A 17,925-nucleotide genomic window follows, 5' to 3' on the forward strand; every position below is an offset into this window, starting at 1 on the left:
CACTTTTCAGGCTTCAGCGTTAACCCCGACGTACGAATGGCCTCGAGTACAGACTCCAACCTTGCAAGGTGTTCGTCGAAAGTCCGGGCAAATACCACAACATAGCCGAGGTATACGAGGCAGGTGTGCCACTTCAAGCCAGCTAGCACAGTGTCCATGACTCTTTGGAACGTTGCTGGCGCCGTGCACAGCCCAAACGGCATCACCTTGAACTCGTATAGGCCGTCCGGGGTTATAAATGCGGTCTTCTCTCGGCCTCTCTCGTCCACTTGAATTTGCCAGTAGCCGGTCTTCAGATCCATCGATGAGAAGTACTTCGCATGGCAGAGGTGGTCGAGGGCGTCGTCGATTCGTGGCAGGGGGTACAACACGTCCTTTTTGGTGATTTTGTTCAGTCGCCGGTACTCAACGCAAAACCTTAACGTGCCGTCTTTTTTCTTACCCAGTACGACCGGCGCAGCCCAGGGGCTTTTCGATGGCTGTATAATGTCGTCGCTGAGCATGTCGTCGACTTGAGTCCGGATGGCTACCCGCTCGTGTGAAGAGACGCGGTACGGTGACTGTCTGGTAGGTCGTGCCCCATCTTCGGTTATTATTCGGTGCTTAATTCGCTAGAGGGGCCTGACGTAGTTATGAGTTATACGAAAAACACTCCCTATAGCGACACAGCAAAGCCAATAATTTGTTCGGTTCTTCTTGCGGCAACGCCGGATTCACGTCGAAGGGATTCGGAAGCTTGAAGGTATCTTCGGGTGCGCTCTCAAATTCGGCAACTGCGATGACGTCACTTGCTTCTTGCGTTTCTTCGAGGAACGCAATTGCAGCGCCCTTGTTTAAATGCTGGTACTCGTCGGTGAAATTAGTCACCAAAACGTGGGATTGGCGTTGCTTAAAGTGCGCAATGCCTCCTGCGACAGAGACACCGCGGCCCAGAAGCAGCCTTTGGTCCCTCTCTACGATAGTGTTGAGGTCAGGAACCGCATCTTTACAGTAGACGCTGATCATCAAGCTTGCGCGGTGTGGCAAGGTGACATGATCGTCGGCGATCCTTACAGCAGCACGGTGTTCGGGGTTCGGTTCTGGCGTCATGCAGTGATCGGAGGAAAATGTTATAGACTTGGCCTGTAGATAAATTACTGCACCATTGTCCGTCAAAAAGTCCATTCCGAGAATTACGTCACGGGAGCAGTTAGGCAAAATGACGAACGCATCAGGGTACGTTGTGCCGTCTATGGTGACGCGCGATGTGCACGTTCCACTTGGCGTCACGAGGTGGCCTCCTGCTGTGCGTATGTGCGGACCGTCCAATCTGGTCGTAACTTTCTTCAGCTTAGACGCGAATGATCCGCTCATTAGTAGTCGGCACCCGTGTCTATGAGGGCGACTACATCAAAGCCGTCGATGGACAGCTGAACGTCGGGCGCCGCCTTCCTCGAGTTCCGGGTGCGTCGTGGCGTCGTATCTCTGCTTGTACGTGTTGACGGTCGGCCACTATGCGTCGTCGTCTTCGTCGTATTCGCAGCAGCAGGTGCGGTCATGTCGGGTACGCGTCGCGCCGTTTTGCTGTCGTCGTGTTCGGGAGTCACGCCAAGGTTAGATCGGGTCGTCGGGCTGAGGGCATGGACTTCAGCGAGTCGCTGCGTCGTTGGAGGGTTTTCATTTTTCCGCGGTCGTGCAACCTTACCTCCAGAAGTTGCTGCTTTTAGTTCCCCCGCGTGGGCTGGGGGACCTTCCACGTGAGAAGTCAGCAGTGCTACGGCGGTTCGGCGACTGGTACGGGTAGGGCGACGGTGAACGGTTGAAGCGGGCTGGTCCTCGGTTGGTGTTGGAGAGGTATTCTTCGATCTCAGTAGGGCGCTGGCCGGGTCGGGGGCGTGGGGCGTTTACGGAGAACCCTGGGAAACCGAGCCTCTTTTAGGGAGAGCGATGGTAGATATGGTCGGCCTCTCCCCAGTGGTAGCACAGCGGACGATTATCGGGGGTTCGCCATCAACCGTCTTCCTCGGCGTCTGGTTTTGGACTTCAGGGGGTCGTGCGGGCGATAGTGGACAGCGGTACGGCGGGGATTGTAGACGACGGGTTGGAGCAGGGCGGGGTCGACGAACAGCTGCGGAGTAGGTCATGGCTTGTGGTTCGCGGGGTGCTTCCGACGGCGTTGAAGTTGATTGATTGTGGGGTTTAACGCGCCAACGCAACGCAGGCGATGAGGCGCGCCGTAGTGGAGGGCTCCGGATTAATTTTGACCACCTGGGGATCTTTATCGTGCGCCGAAATCTCGAACACACGGGCGTTTTTGCTTTTCGCCTCCATCAGAAAAGCGGCCGCCGCGGCCGGGAAACGAACCCGCGACCTTGTGCTCAGCAGCGCAAGGCGTTGAAGTTCCCAGTTCGTTTTGGACTCCTTCTCGGATTACGTCGGTCAGGGAGGCGACTTGGGTTTGCGGCGTGGTTGGGAAAAATTTTCTGAGTTCTTCATGTACGACGGCGCGGATTGTTCCCGTAAGTCTTCGGATGCGAATCCAGGGGCGTTGACGGGGTCCGCCGAAAACGCGTTGAGTGGTCGATCGTACTGCCTCGAACGCATTTTCAGGGTCCTCTCGATCACCGAAGCCTCGGTGACGAACTCAGCGGTGGTTTTGGGGGTGTTTCGAATGAATCCAGCGAAGAGCTCTTGTGTAACTCCCCTCATCAGAAAGCGCATCTTCTTCTGTTCTGCCATTTTGGGGTCAGCTCGTCGGAACAGCATCTTCATCTCCTCAACGAGCACCACAGCACCTTCGTTAAAGTGTTGGATTCGCGTCTTCAACAACAGCTCTCGTTCTTTCCGTACGATAGTTGTGAATGTTTTCAAAAATTCCGCTTTGAACATGCTCCATGATGTTAGCGAGCTCTCGTGATTTTCAAACCAGACTTGAGCCGAGTCTCCGAGGTAGAAAAAAAATAGCAGTGTCTTAGCTCGGCTATGCCAGGATATACGTAGCGTGAGCTAAGGTTCAGCTGGTTATTCTTAGGTTTCCTTGTTGTCTAGTTTTAGCTGATTATCACGCTTACTGTTGCTAAAACGATTTCCAAACCAATCCAATCCAGTCCCGTCCAGTCCAGTCCAGTCCAGTCCGGTCCGGTCCAGTCCAGTCCAGTCCAGTCCAGTCCAGTCCAGTCCAGTCACTGCTCCTCGCGCACGGCTCCTACAGCAGCACGGCTCTCCAGGAGCCACGCGAAACGGCTATCAAGCGGCTCGGGCGCAGCGTCAGACTTGGCTACTGCGCAACGGAGGCGCACAGCTAGGCACGTGCTGGCGACAGCGCGTCTGCCGCGGCTATGACGTCGCTCCTCTGGAATGCGTAGACCGGCGAATGTGCAGACTCAATTCTCTACACACCCGTACTCCAATTGGATTCGATTTCAATCCAACATAATCACTCCAATCCAAGCCAAACCAATCCAATGCTCCTCGCGCTTGCGCAGAACGGCCCATATCCAATTTAATCCGATCCAAGCCAATCCAATCCGATCCAAACCAATCCAATGCTCCTCGCGCTTGCGCAGAACGGCCCTTCACGGCCCACGCGAAACTGCTCAACCTCGGCCAGTGTACCTTACGCTACAAAACACTTGCCTCAGAGTTTCTTCATCATCCCCATCGGTTGAAACTTCGGACGCGCTCCAGCTTCTCCAGCCACTCTTCCGTTTCTTCACCAGAGGATTCTGGGAATGATGGGGGCTCCCGAGTTTGCTGCAGAACGACGGGAGGATTGGCTTGGTTTACCATGGTGCTGGTTGCGACGTCTTCCTTCTTCACTTTCGCCGGTAGTAGAGCGAGCTCGCGTGGTAAACCTTGCAGGCGGCGACTGGCTCTTGTTGGACTGGCTTGGCGGCTTCCAGAGGTTGTAGGGAGCATAAAGGGTGCGTACCCAGCACCTACACCAGATGTCACGAAGTCAAAGACGACGCAGTTGTCTTCAAGGGAAACAAGTTTATTGGAGCGAACGTCTGCTCCCCTAACATAGGAGCCTTAAAAATCATATTCTTGCCAATTCGGGGAGAAAGTGCACTTTTTAAACCGTTTTAAACGTACCTAACACTGAAACAGCCTTTCAATAAAGTTTTGGTTCTTCCAGAGTATCACAAGGTACGAACTGTACTACCTTTTTACAAACGATTTTTAAATTCTTATGCTCTATGCATAGATAGCGTGGAGTGCCGTTGCAAATACCGATTTGAAAAACTAAGCAGCCTTAAAGAAGCCATGAAGAGAAAATTCAACTTCGTTTAATTTGAAAGAACTAGGATTCAGTATCTCACTCAGTTCCATTGAGCCACAAAAGATGTTTTTAACAAAAAAAAAGCAAGAAGTATTTAAAAACTTTCAAATTTTGCGCCACAGTGACGTGTTATGAGCAAGAATGACGTCATACGGGCCAACAATAAAACATAATTTTCAGTGCCTTAACTGCATGTTAGCATTCAAGTGATGCGGTCAAATGGAACTAGAGGCCCCATTACAGACGTCCAGTCATGTTTCGTCGCGACAGGTCACTTCCGTGACGTCATAGAAAAGTTGCGGGAAATTGACTAGGGGGTCGCGACTGCTTCACACGTTTTCTTCACATCTCCGTTATTTGTTCGAAGATTTCGATGATATTGGTATCATTGTTATCGGGATTAAGCAGTCTTCCTGATAAACCCAACTTGTATTTTGTCTTCATGGCTCCTTTAAAGCAAACAAGTTTACATCATCCATGTACAAGTCCGAAGTCGAACGAGATCTGCCTGCATGAAAAATGCAGATGCTGCTGAGTCTCCCAAGAAGTGATGCGTCACTCGCCTACTTTTCCGACCACCTGGGAACGTCATGGAAACTGGTACCCTTAGACAAGTCCGCTCAACTTTACAGCCACTGCTGGTCACCTCAGCTCTGAAATGCTGAACTTATTATTTTTGTAATCTCACACTCGATCGACTTCATGCACAAGTGTAGAGCCACGGCAAAAGTTGCGCAAAGCGAGGTGACAGTCGTCGCACCCCTCCAGCCCTCCCATTTCAATCCCCAAGGGGCACGTTCACCACGATCGTAATTTGAGTAACGTTGGCATGTTTAGCCACCCCCCTCTTGGCATTAAATTTCGCTTCAGATAGATGAACCATTATTACTAGCGTGCAATAATAGTCCATCGCGCTGTAGGACACTGCTTGAACATTTTGCGGCGATGTATAGCCAGCGCCGCCTCTTGTGCAGTGTCCATCGTCCCATTCCCGCCGCTCTCAAGCTCGCTGTCAAAGGCAGCAATAACTCAGCGTTTTATAACACCGCAATGAGTACGAAATTTTCCTTCAAGCGCGCACCGCGCCTCACACTCAAGGCCGAAACACGGCGAATTCGCGGGCACCACGTTGTTTTTGATGAACTCCCATCTTTCGAGTCGCGCAACTTCCCGCAAGAGATCAAACGACTAAACGTAAACCCAGCCACCACCATAACCGAAACCACGGTAGAAATCGGAGAAGAGCACTCTGCCTGAACCACGAGCAAGCTGCTTCGCCCAGCGGCCGTGTTTTTCCAATCTTCACCACACCAAGATGGCGCGCCGAGTAATGTCGTTCCGAAGATAAGGCGCTCCGAAAATTGCCGTTTTTCAACTTGCACAAGTAGTTTGTCGCCTCAGTACACAGGTATTTTTTCTACTGGACTTTGCAATGGCTTTCGATGGGAAAACTCTAAAAACTCACAGAATATAACATGTGCAACACGACATTGTGACTTTCAAAAAAATTATCTCGGGGACAATTTTATGAGAGTTTTATTATTGAATTATGAATCAATTAAACCTTTACAAACAGAATCACCTTGGGGATGCTGGAAAATTATGCCGTCAGTATGCATTTTTCCACACTGAAACTGGCGGGAGCAGTTGGCAGAATTTTTTACAATTTTCAATCTTTTGGAGCAGCCTGGAGCAGGAAAACCAATTTGTATCAAAACTGCGCAATATGCGCACCTGTCTCACCCCTGCTTTGGTCACGAAACTTCGCCGTCACTATGGGAGAGCTTCGTACGCTGCCGCGCCGCGGCGCTGGTGTTGATCGGAGGGCAGCCGGGGGCGTGGTCAGAGCGCGTTTGGCAGGGAACTGTTCTGTGAGGGAACGGACCACGGAGTGAGATAAAACACGCTCGCCGCCTTCAGCAGTGCGCTTTCGCTCTACGTGTCGGGGGCCGCTCAAATGAACTTATCATTTTGCGAGGGGCGAAAAAATTTGATGCGAACGGGCATGTTGCTCCTGTGTTCCTGCCTGCCGGTCTGGCTACAGCATAGAGTTGGCTACAGAGCAGCGGCGGCCGCCCGATGCCCTCCGATCTGCGTTGGCGCCACTCGCGGTAGCCTTTGCCCCCGTACGAAACTTGGCCGGGAGTTTCATGACCAGAGGGGATTGAAGGACTCTGCTTTTATCTTTCGGCGCGAGTGTTTCTGGAACGGTCGATTTACATCCAGAACATTGTAGATCAAAGAAGATTATTCTGGGCTAGTGACGTTAGGGCGAAACAGTCTGCTTATCTGAATGAGATAGCCCGTGCGGCATAAAAATAAAGAATGGAAGACGCGCTTCGCTTGGGACACAGATAACAGACCCGGGCGTGGCCGGGCAGTAAAAACAAACAATAAATAATCAAACCCATACATGGTTCGCGGCAGTATCTTTAACGTGCGCCGTGCACACGAACGTTTTCCTAGGCGCAGCCGAGGGAAATAAAGGGTAGTGGTTTTCAAAGTATTCAGTTTGCATCAGAAATAGATTTTTTGCTTCTATTCAAGACAATTCCAAAAACGTAAAGCAGTTCCACGCAACGCGAAAGCGGTCAAGTGCGGAGCAGCGATTCGCCAGAGGGGCTGCGAGCATGGCCAGCATGGCTGAGCCACCACAGAGCCGTTCTCCGCCCTCTGCTACTACCCCTCACGCTCTTCCTTTCCCTGTCTCACTCCTCTGTTGACGAATTGAACAGAGCTTTGTTTAATGCAATTCAATTTTCCCGCGTTCGCAGTGCTTGCGCGCCTTCTCCTGGGACAGCTCGCATCGCTTTATTGATCTTTTGCTTCTACTGGAACTGCACGAGCAGGAATTCTATTCTTTTTGTGCTTGCTTTCATATCGCACGTGCTGGAGCCTTTCTGCGCCATTTTGAACATGGATGGAAAACTTTTATTCAGCTTAAAGGGAAAAGGTAGAAAAGTGTGGTTAGTCTCCCAAGTCCAGGAGGCCTCTTGTACGGGCTGCCTCCAGGGCGCGCCGCATCAGGCGGACCTGGCGCTCCGGGGCGGAGCTGGTCAGCTCAGTGCTCAGATTCCCACTGCTCAGGGGAAGAGGAGGGATGGTAATGTGCGTGTTTGGGGCAGAGAAGACGGGCTGGTAAGAGTTAAGAGGGATGTGAGAATGTGGGCAGTTGGGTGAGAAGAGAGAAGGGGAAATGTGGGATAGGATGATGTGGTTAAAGCGGTCTGTAGTCGGCGGAGGATGTAGGCTTGTTGGGCGGTGAGGGAAGGGTGGGGAGGCGGGTGTCGCCGTCAGGAGTCGGCGTAGTGGGAGAGGATGCAGTTGTACGTGGGCTTGAGAGGTGTCGGGGCTGCTGGGTGGGGGGTGGGGGAGTTGCTTGGTCGAGGCGAGGCGAGGGAAGTGCCCGGGTAATGAGTGCGCGGGCTGCGGCGTGGGCCGTCTCATTCCCTGCCAAGCCGGAGTGACCGGGGGTCCCGACAATGGAGAGGTCAATGTCTTCAAGGAGGCGTTGAATGGGTGAATGGCTGCTGGTGGGGCGGGGCCGGCTTCGTAGAGGCGGCAGGCTTGCTACGAGTCGGGTGTGATGGTCAGGTAGGGTTGGTGGCAGTGGGTCAGGGCAGCGGGACCGATGGCGAGGGTCTCGGCGGTGAGCGTGGGGATGTGGCGGTAGGAGGCCGCGGTGGGGAGGTGACCCTCGTTGGTGATGACTGCGATGGTGGTGCTGTGGCGGGTGGAGGACTGGGCGATGTCGGTATAGCGCGTTTTGGGATCCGAGCCTTAGCGTTTGTCGAGGAATCGGACTCGGTTGTAGAAGTGGTGCATACGCTTGGGGACGGGAGGGACGTGGATGCGTTGACGAATGGAGAGGGGAATATGGTGGGGCGCGTGTGAATGGAAGAGTAAAGCACACAAACACCAGAAGGAAAACGCGGAAAATAATAGAATGACCTCAGGCACAGAATACTAGGTGAACATAAGTGCCCTTCAAAAGCATCAGTAGAGTTTATCACTGCCAACCTTCCTCTAATGCATGTTTGGCACTTCCGGCTGTTCAAGCCCCCAAATTAACAGCTTGAAGGTGCGTTTAAGTCACATACTGGGCGGGTCACTCATCCCCGCATTCTTGCTTCTCCGTCCCAGTGCAGAGAAGCCGCCTGCCACAGGACAATGTGACCGAGAACCTGACCAACCCGTGCGAGAAGCAGGACATCATGGGCACCATCGTGTCCGACTCGTCGCCCTTCCTGTACCCGTTCATTGTCGAGTACAGCCTGATCAGCGCCGCCGTGCTGTATGTCATGTGGAAGAACATCGGCAAGGACCCCGTGTACCACGTCGAGAGCGGCCATGACGACGGCATCTCGCGGACGTCGAGCCTGCAGGCGGGCGCCAAGGTGAACTGCACGGGCTCCAGCAAGGGGCTCTTCTTTGGCCTGCTGGTGCTCGTCTGCTCCACCATCTGCCTGATCGTGTTCTTCGTGCTCATCCAGCACGAACGGTACAGCATGCTGGCCATCTACCTGTCGGACCTGTCGCACTGCGGCATCAAGGTGCTCACCATCGGGGCCATCAGCATCGGCTTCTTCCGCATCCGCTCGCTGCGCTTCCACCCCGACCGCAAAGACCACCTGCGCAGCATCCTGCTCAGCGTGGCTGCCTTCGGCCTGTACGTGTACGCCATGTTCGGCATCATTGCGGGCAGCCTGCTGCCCAAGGACCACATCCCCAACCTGCTGGTCATGGTCACCAGCATCCTGACCATCGTCCAGGTGACCATGCAGTCACTCTTCATCGCCGACATCACCTGCCGCATGACGTACCTGCCCGAGCACGACCACAGCAAGCCCGGCCGCCAGGTGATCACCTTCCTGCTGATCGGCAACCTCACCCTGTGGATCATCTACACCTTCGAGAAGCAGAAGGTCGAGGCCAGCCCCGTCCAGCTGGGCTTCTACGGCTTCATGGCCTGGACGGTCATCATACGCGCCTCGCTGCCCCTCAGCATCTTCTACCGCTTCCACTCGTCCGTCACCTTTGCCGAGGTCTGGAAGAACTCCTACCGGAACATGGGCAACTGAGCCGCCACACACCTCCGACGGGAAGGGAGAAAATACTCAAGTTACTACGAGAGGCCAAATCGCTGATTACGGTTGCTGTAGCACAATGCGACCACCGTTGTACGAAATTCCGCTGTGTTAAGCGTTCATCAAATGGCAAATTGTGTTCACCCTCATCTGTCAGATGATTATCAACATGTCTTACTGTATGTGTGCATTTGTTTAGAAGTAGCACTTGTTTGGTTCTCTGTTCATCACAGCAAGTGTGTAGCCAAGTTCACCTATTTGTTATTGCGTACCATTCATCGTTTGTGTGCAGAAAAAGTTGCTTTCTCAGCTTCCAATGAACAGAAGTTCATGTGAATGTACATAACTCCTACACCTTACATGGCTCTGTACATAGCTCACTATTACTGCAGAAACTCATCATTAAGGCATGCCATCACCAAAGTACCAAAGCTTGTCGCTATGTCATCAAGTAGCAAGCTCGTGCCACTCATGACAGGAACACTGGTTTGCCCTTGTAATAACCTTGCCTCATAGCAAAGCTCAATGTCTCATATTTTAAAGACCCCCCTAGCCTTATTTCAGGTATTACGTAATCTGTAGCAGCATTACTTTTCGCGAGTGTGAAAATATTTTGCAATGAGCTGAGTTTATGGCTGAGATTGTATTTCAGTGAAGTATATATGATGCGAATGAGAAAAATAAGGGCCAGCTCATAGTGCAGACCTTGCCTGCGTCAGGAGGCTGATGTCTTCCACAAACTCAAATGAACAGACTGCGAATATGCGATTTAAAATATTTATTTCAGTCAAATAAAAGTTTGCAATCTTTGAAATAAATACCACTGACTTGGGTCACTAAATGGCTTCATGCACAGTGCGACGGTACTAGCAGCCGGGAACTTAGTAAAAAAAAAAAAATCGCAAAAGGAACTTAGCTGCGGTTCGTCTATGTACACAAACTCTAGAGGTCTTAATGCTAAGATAGCTTGATTAAAAGTGCTAAAAAACTTAAGCGGCTGGAATTGACTTTTGAACGCATGCTCTCATTACCCGCAATTGTAAAAGCAGCAGTATCAATGAAAGCAGCACATGCACTAAACAACCAAAAATTTCACAACACAACTGAGAAAAACAAAAATTGGGTCTCAGGTTTGGGTCAATCACAATGGAATGTCTGATAAGTGAAGTGTCAGGGAAGCTGCCTAGTGGGCGACAAAAGTCTTTCTAAAAACGAAACTGAAGAAACAGAGCAAAACAAAGTATTTGTGCACCCACTCAACGTACATGCCAACAGGCTGCCTTTGGAAGGACTCGATGTGCAAATATACACTTAGTTTTGGACAAAGCATTGAGCACGATTATTGCAAAACAAACAATTGCAATATAAAGCCTAGTGCATATACCTCGAGAAGAAAAAAAGCCTGTTAGCAGTTGTCAACAAACACAACGAAAAAAATATCACAGCTGCCAGGATGCCTGTCATGAGAAGTCTCGTTACGGTCTTAGATTTACCCCAGGTGTGCACGTTGTCACCGGGCGAGCCAACAGTCTACACAATGAGCAGCTTTAACAAAAGAAAAAGTACTCCGAACTCTGCAAATAGCTTCACACTTTTTGCAATATATAATAAACAGCGATAGCTCCCGTGGCATTTCGCACAGCGTAGAACTTTGTGCAAGAAGCTTAATATGCACCGCCCCGCCACTCTAAGCCCAGTAACATCTGTGCTACTCAACGCTTGTTTGCAATCAGCTTGCCTTATGCTTAGCAGCAAACTTGGATGGCTGTACAGTGCGGCAAAGCCTCCGTGCATCGCTTCCTTACAAACACGGACAATTGTAAAGCGAAAAATCGGGCTTTAGCCTCAAGTCACATCCAAACACGACGCTTTCCGGAGCAAATTGGCATTTTTTCCTCCACCCCTTCTCCCACAGCTTTCCTCATGTGGCAATGGACGTACTGTTCTAAAGGCCCATGAAACTGGGACGACCTTCTATGAAGAAACCCTGCACAATCCCTCAATGCTATACCTTGGCTCAAGAGTGTTTGGTGGGGCTTTCTCAAATGGTGTTCAGCCTGAGATGCCTCGCTACAGACAAAGACGCCTCAAGAAACCCTCATACCCCCCTGGAAATGCTTGTCATGGGAAGGATAAAAATTTGCAGCCACTGAAGAAGCAGCAGCAGAAATGTTGGAACATGACACGTTTCGTGCAATTTGCAGCTTTGCTGCAGTCACAAAGCGATGAACAAAGACAAAACAAGCAGCTCTGACAGGTAAGCATTGGTGGCAATGGCTACTGACACCGACTATAGTCGTGAGATGCGGCCGCGACGGCGAACAAAGCACGTCAGTCAGCTTCGCTGAGAACCGAAGTGTGTCTGCAGCCTTTGCCAGAGAAAAACAATTCCAAAAAATGCAAGAGGCACCCTCGTAAGCTAGAGAAGAAGGGGGACAAAGAAAACACAACCTTGACATGAACATGTTTTTCAACACGACAACATACTCTACAGGTGCTGTACAACTGAGAAACGATAGACGTCAGATCATTGAGTTGTCCCAACATGTGGGTTATGATCCATCTGGGCCTGTGATAAACCTCCGAGAGCAATTGAAACACACGTCCAGAAGGCATTAGCTAATGCTGGCCTGACCATTCTCTTTTCGCGAACGAAACCTTTTCAGACTATAGACAGCCATGCACAATGCCCACTAGCTGGCCACAGTGTTGCAGCGATCTTGCAACTGTAAGCAACAAAAGTGCAAAAACTGGGAGCAAGAAGAGAATTCCCGCAGATATACAGCCTGATGGCAACTGCAAGCGTCAGTACAGGACCTGAGCAGTCCTCAACGGATTTACACATCAACATCGGTGTTTATGACAATGTACGGTCAACCATAAGAGTAAGCAGACACGATTCGATTAAGCAATATGCCTGTTGTCATTCTATAAAACATAGGAACTTAGAGATAGCTCGTGAGCTGGACAGAGCCCCTGAACACCAGGGGGCAAAAGAAAAATAGAAGGAAAAAAGAAATGACAAGACATCGTACACCCCGCCTAAACCACACTCCTCTGTTAAAAGAAAACTTGTGCGCTGATATTTTGCAGTTAACTGCTGAGGTTTGAAAAGGAGTAACAGATTCAATGAACAAAGATGGAGATGCCCCCTTTCTGCTAGAACTTAGATCCTACAATAACGAGCATAGATCCATCTATTTCGACGAAGACTACGTACGTAAAAGCAAGGGCAGAAACTTATGGGCGGCAGCACTAGCGAATTGAGAAAATGCGTCAAGACGGCACAGTGGCCATTTTGCGAGGCAAATGATAACACATGCACTTTGGGAGGCTCTCAAGTTGACCACACTGCAAACAACATGCTGCACGCAAGCAACATCGCAGGGAAATGGTACTCCAAGTCAGTCAGCTGAAGGCTACTGCCAGTGTCAACAGTCACGTGTTTGTGATGTGCAAGTGTTACCTGTGTGAATTTCGCCAACTTCACTCAACTGCATATGTAACACAAACCTGGTTTTTTAAGCATTTAACGGTATAGTAACCAGGTGAAGAAAGACTTGTGATGTTCACATCTTACATCTAACGACTTCACTTATGAAAAAGTAGCACTCGGGGTTGACATTTTTTAGCTATAAATGTAAAAACAGAATCCAGGTTCTCCTACGTAAAAAAACAAAACCAAAGGGGTAAAAATCTACGCGTAATAATACACAATGCAACAGCAGCTCCACATTACAATTGGATCAGCGCCAATGCGGTCAACCTGAGAGCACCCCTGCCAGCTGGTGTGTTGTGCCATTTTATGCCGAGCGGAGCAGTCCAGTGAATATAAACGCCCCGCCGACATACGCGAGGTGCCTTCCGCAACAGCGCACGCCACACTGGACGCTCATAACATGCGGCAGCAGGCGTGGTCCCCTTTGTCTCCCGCCGCCTCCTTCAAATCCGGCAGCGAGTCGGACGCGGTGGAGGGTCGGCCGGAGTAGCGGGCGTGCGTGGCGCGGGCCTCGGCTGTGAGCCGCACGGCGATCTCGGTGAACAGCCTGTCCACATTGTCAGCCTCCTTGGCCGATGTCTCCACAAAGTACATGTCACTGCGGCGGGCAAATTCCTCGCCAATGTGCTGTGGGATCTCCCGGTCTTCGCGGTCGATCTTGTTCCCTGTCAAGAAAAACCCCGTACAACAGGAATTTTCAAAAATCAGGACGCCCAGATTCAGGGACTTCTCTGGAGAGTAAAGGCAGGACTAGGAGAATGCAGAGCGTGCGAGTGTTGCAAGAGTGAAGACAGCCACCCACAAACTTAGCTTTCAGATTAACCACACGTTAGGCTAGTTAGTTAGGCAGTATGGAGGGCACTCCTGATGTCTGTCTGTCATCCTTTACGTGCTGCCCTTGTTGGTGCAAGTTCTGTACACACCTATGAAAAAAAAAAAAAAGCAACTTGGAAGTTTAACATATGTTTCAGTCAGAGAGAACACCTACTATATGGGCACTCTTCAGTGAGCTATAATTACTACAACTAAGTTTGCTCCGTGACAGATGAAACTGTGCAAGAAGCCATGTGGAATTTTGGTGGTTTCTGTGTTGGTTTACATTCAACTGGCCCGCTGGAATCAAGTCTTGTGAGTGAGCAGCTTCAGTGAAACTAATTAATGTGTTTTTACGTCCAAATTTAGAGTACCTATGTGATAGGTGTAATAATGGTAAGGCCACAATTAAATTTTTTTTGGAATAGCGCTCACCTAGCTGTTTTGCAAGTTCAGTACGAAGAGTAAGATATTTTAAACCTTAGTAAATTACAAGAATGATAGCGAAGACATGACTTGGCCAGAAAAGAACTGCCGGCTGTTACCTACCGTAAGCCATAGCATAACACTTCTTAACATGCTATAATACTTTGCTTGCTGTATCACACAATAGCAGTTACAATGAAGTTTTTGTCAAAGCTTGGACTTTGTAACAACACTGGGCATGATGGAAACATGATGCGGAGCATGTGCACTTGCATGATAATTAACAGGAGACTGGTTTATCTTGCATACAGAGCTTAGAAGCTCTTTGAAGGAGCAGCGTACAATGCAAACACCACAGTAAAGGAAAAAGTTAAATGCCAGTTGGTTGTTGACTTACCTACTAGTGCCCGCAGGACTTTTGGGCTGGCGTACTGTTCGATTTCCCGCAACCAATCAGGTAAGCAGTCAAACGTTGGTTGGCAACTGATGTCGTAGACGAGAATTAGAGCGTGTGCACTGCGGTAGTAGCTTTGGGTGATGGACCGAAAACGTTCCTGTCCCGCTGTGTCCCATATCTGTAACTGCACGCGGGAAAAAAGTAAGCTAGGTAACGAGTTTCCTTTTTTCAGCCAAGATACCTTGATCGCAGTAGCCTAAAAATCGCGAAGCTTTCCTAACCAGGCTGTCCAACTACTTAAGAATTAGGAGCTGCTTGGAAGCAGTTAGGCTGCACTGTGTGGGGCTTATGTTTCACGAAATATCTACTGCATGTACATGAGAAGATGGGGCAACACCTTAGTTTTGTGAAGAAAAACCTACAACCCTACAGAAATTTCATTTATTTCCACCTTAAAGGCCCGAGGGCATTACATAAAGGGGGGATGACTTTCCTGAGAGAAAATCTTAGTGCCTGAAATGCCACGAAGGGTGTTCATTTCACCACATACTTGGCAACTTGTCAGTTAAGTAAGTGTAAGTGCAGCTGAAAAAACAACAACAACAACAAAAAAACAGGTATTACATGATTACATGGGGGCCCCACCCATATCATAGCCTACGATGTGCATCATTTGGCACGCTGGTCTCTATCTACTCCCTCCATTTTGTAGTTAAGCAATGTCCTTGGCAAAGTTTCCACGGTGGCATCAGGCAATTTACATTTTGCAATTGATCTCCAACTTTCCTGTTCTAAATCGGCCCACTTACAGAAACAAAATCTTGAAGGCAGGAGCACGTTTTATTCCTAACATGGTTGCACTAGGTACCTTGAGAAGATGGAGCACCACTTGCTTCTGTGAAGCAGACATTCAGGAGGAGTCCTCCAACTTATGAGAGTGTTTATTGCTTTATGATGCAGGGGCAATTCTTCCACATACTTCAACTACTTTTCTATATAATCAACTAATTTCCAGAAGACACTTTTTCAACAGGATGACAGTGCATAGCCCCGTGGTATTTAATCTCCATCCATGCATTCTAACCTCACGCCAGCTCTGCTGCAGTTCAGTATTTTACGCACATGTTAATATTTGCGGGAAGTGAAAAGAAGACAATTTACAGCAGGAGTTTATATGATAAAAGTTAGCACCATCCTTAATGTTTGTAGTTAAAACGCGTGATTGCTGACCAAAGGTTTATTAATAAAGACGTTTAGAGTTCCATACTTCTGGAAACCAAGTTCACTCTAAAATGCAAAGGTTATGTAGAAGCATAGTTATCATCACAAACCCTTAAAAAAAAAGGGGGGGGGGGGGGAGGGGAGAGGATTAAAAGAGAATAATAAGGAAGTACTGCGCTGTCTTCGCGCACATTTCAACTAACTGCTGCTTCTTCTAGACCAGCTATTCTTTAGTTCTCTACCTCCTGCTTCTGCAAATGTCTCTACTGAAACAAGTTGTGGTCGAACCTTCAACAGTGGCTCAGCTACACGCTAGCTCCTTTCACACAGGTCCCAACACAATGCCAGGCACTCGGTGTGATTAGATAGTGGGCATGCACATCTTTCGGGGCAAGTTTAATCAGGGAATGTAACGCAAATAATGCACCGCAAATGGACACCATGCTTGTGGCTGCTGAGGTATGGGAAAAGGTGCCGACAGTGGCAAAACACTGCTCAGAGTTGTGAGATAAGAAAACTCAGGGGCAAGGAACGGATTCAGCAGACGCAGCATTGAGGAGGGTGGATTGGCTGGAAATGCACATCCACACGATCACTGGGAAGGTTCTACGTGCTGACGCTACACCTGGGCCAAGAGGTGCGCTTTAGTGGAGGAGGGCTCCACATCACTTCTGACCCCCTGGGCATCTTTGACGTGCGCCCAGACCAACACGTGAACGTTACTGCTTTTTGCCCCCATCTGAGAAGCAGCTGCCACGGCCGGGAATTGAATCTGCGTCCTTGAGCGCAGCAGCACAACTCCTCACCCCTGCGGCTTGTCAAAGCAAGAAGAATTATCGGGTCAATTTCACTAGTGCCACTGGTGTGCTTCAACATGACAAAAATCAAATCAGAAAGTTACTTTGTTGACATATACATTGAAGTATTAACTGTACGGCGCCATACACCGAGATTGCACTAAAGTTCAAACAGATAAACTGAAAAATGTTGCGCACAGATAAACATTTTTAATATTTGCAATCAAGGCAACAGCACTGCAGCGCTACAACTCTTTTTTTTTTTTCTCTAACGCGCTAACGCTAACGCGCCTTTGAATAGCTCAATGGTAGTTCCTGAACACAGCTGGATCTTTTTGTGCACGCGATTGCAGTCGGGGATCTTTTGTGCACGCGATTGCAGACGGATCTCACGACACGTGAAACCAGATATAAATGCATCTTTGTGGAACAGGAAGTGCATCTTACTTTCACTTTTTCACCATCCACTTCAACCGTTTTAATGAGAAAGTCGACACCAATCGTGGCCCCCTGCCCCGGAGGAAACAGACCCTGAAAAGCAGTCAACAGGAACCTGTCAGACACACTGGCCGTTTTAAAAGCATGCTACGCGCATCCAGTTCAAACAGTTACCTGAGTGAACCTCCGGACAAGGCATGTTTTGCCAACACCAGCGTTTCCTATTAGCACGACTTTAAATAGAAACTTGTAGTCTTCCATGATTCCAGGCGTCTGAAAGCAAGCACGCAGCATTCGTCAGCGAAGGGCGCGTCAAAGCGGAACTTAATTTCCGTCCTAACGTGGCTCATCCGATCTCACTTGGTACATCGCAGTTTGAAGGGCACTTACCACGGCCGATCGACTTCAACGCACCCGCATCTTGAAAGCTCAGCGAGTTGTCCTGCTGACAAGGAAGAAGCAACCAAAACTACGCACGGAGTTGCGTCTCACATGGTGGACTTTCGCTCTCATAGGATCACGCTCGATTGCCAAACTGCTGCATCGTTCTCTATGCTGATACTGAATTGTGGCTGAATGCAATGCATTCACAATGAAGGTAAGGTAAAAATGAGAAATTCACTTCCACGCATAAATCAACACTCGAGATGTAGATTCCCCCACCACTTTCAGTATGCTCCTAATCGCAGTGATCCGCAAGGTGGAGCATTCGATCAGCTGATCTCGTTTGGGCGAGTGACGTTTCAAACCCTTCTGCAGCTGAACGTTTTCCTCGGACCTCGTAAACGTGCCTCGCGTAATGACGTTTTTGCTTCGCTATTTTGCAGAGACTGCAAGAGAATCTTCCATTCGCAACATAACAATTTACGATCCCTCAATAAATCAGAGGTAATTTGTGAACTGTACACGGGTAACGCGTGAAATGCAAAAAACTTTCAAAATAAAAGATTTTACCTAAATTATTGTTTTTATGGTTCACTATTTCT

The 17,925-nt window shown here is 49.4% G+C and overlaps 2 protein-coding genes across 6 annotated transcripts in view; one reads left to right on the forward strand and one right to left on the reverse strand.

Annotated features, from left to right (window-relative positions):
- The window catches only part of Otopla (proton channel otopetrin-like a), a 58,300-nt gene extending 48,077 nt beyond the window's left edge, over window positions 1-10,223 (forward strand). For all 5 annotated transcript variants that reach the window (XM_077702210.1, XM_077702211.1, XM_077702212.1 and 2 more), the window contains one exon: window positions 8,405-10,223. In XM_077702210.1, coding sequence (XP_077558336.1) covers window positions 8,405-9,342 — 938 coding nt within the window. In that variant the 3' untranslated portion in view covers window positions 9,343-10,223. The remainder of the gene's footprint in view (window positions 1-8,404) is intronic.
- Window positions 10,110-17,814, reverse strand: LOC144173895 (ras-related protein Rab-30-like). Its single transcript, XM_077702215.1, has 5 exons — window positions 17,330-17,814; window positions 17,114-17,212; window positions 16,949-17,032; window positions 14,484-14,667; window positions 10,110-13,512 (listed from the first exon to the last, which is right to left on the reverse strand). The coding sequence occupies exons 2-5, from the start codon at window positions 17,198-17,200 to the stop codon at window positions 13,241-13,243; spliced, it is 627 nt and encodes a 208-aa protein (XP_077558341.1). The 5' UTR covers window positions 17,201-17,212; window positions 17,330-17,814; the 3' UTR covers window positions 10,110-13,240.
- Between the last annotated feature and the right edge of the window lie 111 nt (window positions 17,815-17,925).

This window comes from Haemaphysalis longicornis, unplaced genomic scaffold (genome assembly GCF_048455015.1).
Source record: "Haemaphysalis longicornis isolate Haplotype H1 unplaced genomic scaffold, Haemaphysalis longicornis Haplotype H1 scaffold_3, whole genome shotgun sequence".
NCBI classification, from domain to species: Eukaryota; Metazoa; Arthropoda; class Arachnida; order Ixodida; family Ixodidae; genus Haemaphysalis; species Haemaphysalis longicornis.

Excerpts from the sequence above, each read along its gene's own strand:
- LOC144173895 (XM_077702215.1), bottom strand. The coding sequence starts at position 17,200 with ATGGAAGACTACAAGTTTCTATTTAAAGTCGTGCTAATAGGAAACGCT. Across the intron at positions 17,033-17,113 it reads TTGTCCGGAGGTTCACTCAG|GGTCTGTTTCCTCCGGGGCA; the intron begins GTAACTGTTTGA and ends ACTGCTTTTCAG. Across the intron at positions 13,513-14,483 it reads AGTCCTGCGGGCACTAGTAG|GGAACAAGATCGACCGCGAA; the intron begins GTAAGTCAACAA and ends TTTTCTTGACAG.